Source organism: Mus caroli, chromosome 4 (assembly GCF_900094665.2).
Source record: "Mus caroli chromosome 4, CAROLI_EIJ_v1.1, whole genome shotgun sequence".
In the NCBI taxonomy this organism is placed as follows: domain Eukaryota; kingdom Metazoa; phylum Chordata; class Mammalia; order Rodentia; family Muridae; genus Mus; species Mus caroli.
The window spans coordinates 139,196,802-139,203,339 of NC_034573.1; the positions used below are offsets into that span (position 1 = coordinate 139,196,802).

At 48.4% G+C, this 6,538-nt stretch overlaps 1 protein-coding gene across 2 annotated transcripts in view; it reads right to left on the minus strand.

Annotated features, from left to right (window-relative positions):
• Ube4b (ubiquitination factor E4B) overlaps positions 1–6,538 on the minus strand; it is a 104,670-nt gene that overhangs the window by 4,183 nt on the left and 93,949 nt on the right. For both annotated transcript variants that reach the window (XM_021161159.1, XM_029475722.1), the window contains 2 exons: positions 4,981–5,115; positions 2,692–2,883 (listed from right to left, as the gene is read on the minus strand). In XM_021161159.1, the coding sequence (XP_021016818.1) occupies positions 2,692–2,883; positions 4,981–5,115 (327 nt within the window). The remainder of the gene's footprint in view (positions 1–2,691; positions 2,884–4,980; positions 5,116–6,538) is intronic.

Sequence of the window (6,538 nt, forward strand, 5' to 3'; positions counted from 1 at the left end):
AAAAAAAAAAAAAAAACAACAACAACCAACCAACCAACCAAAACCCAAAGATTTATTTATTTACTATATGTAAGTACACTGTAGCTGTTTTCATACACACCAGAAGAGGGCATCAGATATCATTATAGATGGCTGTGAGCCACCATGTTGCTGGGGTTTGAACTCAGGACCTTCAGAAAAGCAGTCAGTGCTTACCTGCTGAGCCATCTCTCTAGCCCCCAGTCATGTAGTCTCATGTAAATCCCTAACCTGCCCAAACTAGATTCCTCAGGTGTGACTCGGTCAGTGACTTAGCTCTGAGAGATCTACTGTGTAACAATCACCCACACCACAAAACACACAGCATGCATGCTTCATCCGTGCCCACTTGCTGACTTAGGCCAAGATACAAACAGGAGAATGGGTCCCCCGGGCCCTGGGACACAACCACAGTCTCTAATCACACCAGGCAACCACAGAACACAAACCAAAACCAAGCCCCACCATCAAGTAAACAAATGTCCATGAATTGCTTAAGTGAAGACTCCACCTTCCAGTGCTGCCCTTCCCTCTCTGGCCTGTGAGACTGCACACGAGATTCAGTGATGGCACTGGCACTGGCACGAGGAGGAGCAGGATGCCAGTGTCCCCCTGTGCTCCCCACTGTGAGAGCAAGGGGCCAGCGACAGAGCCTGCAGGAGCTTCTGTTTCACTGTGAGGCCTCTGCCAAGCCTGCTGCTTATCTTGTGACCTTGTGAGCAGGATCCACACTGACACCTACACAGACTCATCTCTTTCCAGCAGTGGGGGAAACTCCTTAATCCATCTGCCTTCTTTTTAATGAGTGACAATCTCAGTATGGAGCCCTGGTTGGCTTGGAACGTTTTATATAGACCAGGCTGGCACTGAATTCAAAAGTTTGCCCCGTCCCTTTCTCCCGAGCACTGCATTTTAAGGCTTCCATTTCTAAATAACCACATAGGCCTGCTTCCTCTGCAGATCCACCCTTCCCTCCCCTGTCCACACCTGGAACCCCAGCACTGGGGAGGCAGCCGGCTACACAGCGAGACAGTGTCCCAAACAGTAAGAAACAACAAGAAGCATCAACACATTAATAATTGTGCGATAAAGTTGTAGTTAAAAAGGTAGTGTATGGGCTGGAAAGATGGCTCAGTGGTTAAGAGCACTGACTGCTCTTCTGAAGGTCCTGAGTTCAATTCCCAGCAACCACATGGTGGCTCACAATCATCCGTAACAAGATCTGGCACCCTCTTCTGGTGTGTCTGAAGACAGCTACAGTGTACTTACATATAATAAATAAATCTTTAAAAAAAAACAAAAGCAGTGTATGGTCAACACACACCTGCGATTCTAGCACTTGGGAGGCTGACACTAGAGGATCCTGGGTTCAAGGCTAGCCTGTCTCAAAAAAACCAAACCAAACCAAACTAAGCAAACAAGAGTATATATACAACTCTTGTGTTTTACCATTACTCCTTTGAATTAGCCATAGGCCACATATGGGTAACATATGCTGTGCATACAAAGATAGTGATATGGGAAGCAATATACCACCTTCCCAACATTTAGGTAGATGGTGAGAATATGGGTACAGGGTTAGACTGCCAGTCACACATTCCCCTCTATACCATACTTTCTGAGCGTGGACATGCCACTAAGCTCCTCTGTGCCCTGTGTTCCTTACTTTAAAACAAAGGGTTTAGTAGAAGCTGTGCCATAGAATTCATGGTTATCAAATGAGTGGTCAGAGCGGTCGGTCGGTATACAGTAAACACGAGGCATTACTGTGCTGCAGAGCTGCCCAGATGTCAGGCATGGTAGCACACATCAATGTACTCAAGAGGAGAGTTTGAGATCAGGAGTTCAAAGGCTACACGAGACATTATGGCAAAAGACCTGGGAAGAAAACAGATGCTACCAGAGACCATGAAGGGGAGGAACCCTTTCCTTTTTCTCTGCAAAAGTCTTCGGCTGGACTAAGGGTTGAGCCTAGAACTTTGCAAGTCCGGGTGCTCTACCACTGAACTATACTCCTAGCTCAATTTTGTTTTCATGGATGGTCTCAGTTAAGTCCAGGTTAGCCTTGAACTTGTGACCAACCTGTTTCCAGCCCCCTGAGTATTTGGGATACAGACTTGTGCCACCAGGACAGTCAACAGGATTCTCTTCTGTGACATCACAGAGGGAAGGCCTGTACTGGAGGCTGTGTGTACATGAGCTGACCTGATCCCTAAAGCTCTTGGATGAAGGAGAGGAGGCAGGCATTGGCTTGAAGGCCATATATTCATGGCAGCTGGTAAGCAGGGTGCTTGGGAAGACCTGCAATTTCCCGACACAGCAAACAGAGTTTGGAAACAGAATCTGTTTGGGGGTCTGAGGGATTAGGGGGCCAGCTCTGCTCTTTTCTCCCAAGGAAGCATCAGTTTCTCTCCTGGACCAGCTGTGGTCCTCTGCTTCATGTCCACTGCATTAACAACTTCTGAAAACGAGACTTTAAAATTCCTGCTTTTACTTCATTTGAGGTGTGGAGTACACACACACACACACACACACATACACATACACACACAGGGTGGAGGGGGACGACAACACACACATGCACAAGGTCTGCTGTGAAGGTGCAGACCACATGTGCCAACTACACGGCTCAGTGCCAGGCCTCCTGATGAGAAAGGCCTCCTCAGTGCTCACCTGGTCATCGGCGATGGCTTTAGCAAAGCGAGCACAGTCCAACTGTAAATAAATATCCGTCAGCTGGTCCAACAGCTTCTTTGGCTCAAAACCATACTTCTCTGGGTTTTCAACTTTCAGGTCCCGGCACTTGGGTCCGCAGAGCTGCTGCAGGTTAAAGTTCAGCATGGCTGCTAATCGGGGACCAAGCTCCTAGGAAATGAAGGACAACAGGACGGTCCAAGCTGCTGCAAAGTTCAGAAGCTCCTACCCCAGTGGGAATGGGCTGCTCAATCTTCAAAGAACCCCTGAATTGTGCTGCGCTGCAGCGCAAAGCTAGAGAAAGCCCTGGAATCAAACATCCCCCGCCATTGATGTGAAAGCCCTACAAGGGAGCGGTCTGATTGCACAGAGATGAACGCCCGCAGAAGTCTTCTGAAGAGACACTTTCTCTTAGAGCAGCACTCCAAAGTCACTGAGAAGCAGCGAGAGGACAGAGGCCCTCGCTGTCCTGTCACTGTGGCTGGGAAGCCTCATCTCCACATTTCCCCATAAACTTCTCAAGTCCCCAACGTCAGGCACGTGTTGTTCTAATCTACTTACTGAAGAGAGAGAAGACGGTGACATTTGTCAACATCGTAAGTCTTGCCTCTGTGATGAATTAAACTGACAAAATATTAAGGACAAATAGCCCTCAAGAGTCGGCAGACCAACAGTACCCGATACAGCTGGGACAAACATGGCTTCTGAGCTCAGAGACAGCTGCTGTAGACCAGACATTAAATACTGACCACCAAAAAGATTCCTTAACTAATGAGGTCCTCATGCAGTGACTGGGTTCATACAAATCTCCTGAGCTTCCTTTTGTAGAAATCATGGTTTTAGCCCAGTGTTGGAAAGCTGGGGGCTGAAAAAGTGCTTAAGCGAGCAAGGAAGGAGGGCAGAAATGCAGGCAGGTTGAAGAGATGGCTTGGTTTTTAAGGAAACTTGCTTCTCTTCCAGAGGACACACACTTTGGTTCCCAGCACCAACATCAGTGAGCTCCTAAGAGTAGGCAAGTCCAGCTCCAGGGAGTCTAAAGCCCTCTTCCGACCGCCAAAGGCGCTAGCAAGCACATAGCATATTCCGTCCCCAACACACCCACACATAAAGTTGTATTTGAATGTGGTCATTCTTTTGGAAAACAGTCAGGCTTGTCTATGTCCAGGCTATCACAGGAGCACAGCTGAGCAGGTGCCTGAGACACACTCTCCAACATCTTTAACAGGCTTATCTCTTAGCCTTTGTAGGAGATGCTAGTAAATCCCTTTTACACATCCTTAAGGGAGCAGGAATGTGGACGGTGAGCTGCTTCCCGCTCCATTGCTCCTGCTGCTATGCTGACATCTGCTTATCAAGAAACAGGAAAAGACCCAGATCTCAGTCTGTAGACAGGCCCCTGTGTGACAGTGCCTCTGCTGGAGGCAACACAGTGACTCCTGTCACAGAGCAAAGAGGAAGCACAGAGAACGAGAGGAATACACAGTAAAGTTACCCCCACTCCAAAGTAAAGCTGTACATGTGCAAACAGCTGCAGATGGACCTCAGCTCCCTGCGCACTGTCACCCCACAGGGTACCTCACAGGTACCTCAGCTCCTTACTGGGGTGGGGTCTCCATTACACTACTCACTCTCAACCTCGGAACAGGACTGGGCCAGGAGTTTCAGCCATCGGGTCACAGTAAGCCTCAGTCACGGTTCTCAGGAGCCCTCAGCTCCCTCAATGCTGCTACAAAGCTCTTATAAGCAGCATCTTTTACCGATTATTCTACTTAATGTCCTCCAAATCATAATTTGTTACCTTATACTTTTCTGATATGTAAACACAATTCAGTAACAATGAAATTGTGTCACAAATCCTGATCCAAATGTGCTGTATAATCAGAAGAGGGCAAAAGTGAACATTTTAGAGTGTATGTTAAGGGGCTTCATTTCAGCCCTGTAGAGTACCATGTGATGTGGACCAAAAGATCTAATTGGGAACAAAATGAGAATTCCACTCACAGCCGGGCGTGGTGGCGCACGCCTTTAATCCCAGCTCTTGGGAGGCAGAGGCAGGCGGATTTCTGAGTTTGAGGGCAGCCTGGTCTACAAAGTGAGTTCCAGGACAGCCAAGGCTATACAGAGAAACACTGTCTTGAAAAACCAAAGGAAAAAAAAAAAAAAAGAATTCTACTCCCCAGTTGCTGTAGTTAAAATGAACATGCACTGAGTTGTAAGTTCTGTACCCAGCACCTTAAAGATCACACAAGCACCCCAGTTTCTACTCACTGGCCTCAGGAACGGCTTCTGGACTTGCTTGGTGAGGAGATGGAACATGTCCACGGTTTCAGTTGCCAGGGCAAGATAAGAACGGGAAACACGCTCGTCCTGAGCAAGCTGAGACTGTCGGGCCTGCTGCTGATCCTGGGAAACATCAAACAGTTGCCAAAGAAATCTCAGTACCAGCCGGCTACTCAGAACACTTGGCCAAGGGGGAAGGAAAAACATGGCCGGCTTACAGCTGTGGAGGGTGACAGGCCAGTGCACTCTGAAACAGAGGTAATGGCCATACCAGCACACTGACCACACAGCTCATGATTGCTCCTTCCAGGATGGGTCCTCTGATGGCCTTGACACCTCTGGGTTACACCCGGCTGGCCCATGCTAAACACAGGCTCTACCACTGAGTCACAGCCAGTCCTGGCCCATGGCTGACCTCTCTGAGCATCAGTGTTCACAACGGTAACAGGCAGGGTTAGTTTCTGGGAGGATGAATTAGATTAGACCAGTCGTTCTCAACCTTCTCAGTGCTGTGGCCCTCCCTTTAATACAGCTCCTCATGTGTGATGCCCCAACCATGACATTATTTTCATTGTTATTTCTTAACTGTAATTTTGCTACTGTTATGCATGTAGGTATGCATGTCAAGGCCAGAGAAAAACCTTGGGTCTTGTTCTTGGGTCCCCCCCACCCCAAACTTTTTTCTTTTTTACAGTTTTTTCTCACCCGCCTGGAACATGTCAAGTAGACACGGCTAACTGGCCAGCAAGCCTGAAGGGTCTCACTGTCACCACTACCTCAGCACTGGGATTACAACTGGGTGCCACCCCGCCTGGCTTCAGCCCCACCTCAGGGGAAGGGCAAACAGCTGGAATGGCAGCTACAGCCCAGCAAGTACCCTCTAGGCTGCTGCTGCAATCTGTGCCTGGTGGAGACTCTGCAGTAGGCTGGTGAACTGCCCACTTCTCCAGGGTTAAGAATGAGCCTATTGAGAAGAAGCTGCACCAGGAAGGGCCCAGGAACAGCCAGGCCTCAATGGCCTCAGTGTGAATCTGAGTATCCCATCCTTCCCTTGCAGATATTATGTAAGCTTAGTCTGAGGCAAGACAGATGGACAGGTTGAAACTTTAACACAACCGATTAAACAAAATTTTCTATAGACACTAGTGCTCTGGACAAAAGACATCTCAAAAATGTTAGAACAACAACTGTTTTTGCTTATGTTCAGAGTGTGGGCTACCTTGAGTTTAACTGTGTTCACAGGTTCTCTCACTGTACTGGCTAGTTTTGTGTTAACTTGACAAAGCTGGAGTTATCACAGAGAAAGGAGCTTCAGTTGGGGAAATGCCTCCATGAAATCCAGCTGTGGGGCATTTTCTCAATTAGTGATCAAGGGGGAAAGGTCCCTTGTGGGTGGGACCATCTCTGGGCCGGCAGTCTTGGGTTCTATAAGAGAGCAGGCTGAGCAAGTCAGGGGAAGCAAGCCAGTAAAGAACATCCCTCCATGGCCTCTGCATCAGCTCCTGCTTTCTGAACTGCTTGAGTTTCAGTCCTGGCTTCCTTGGTG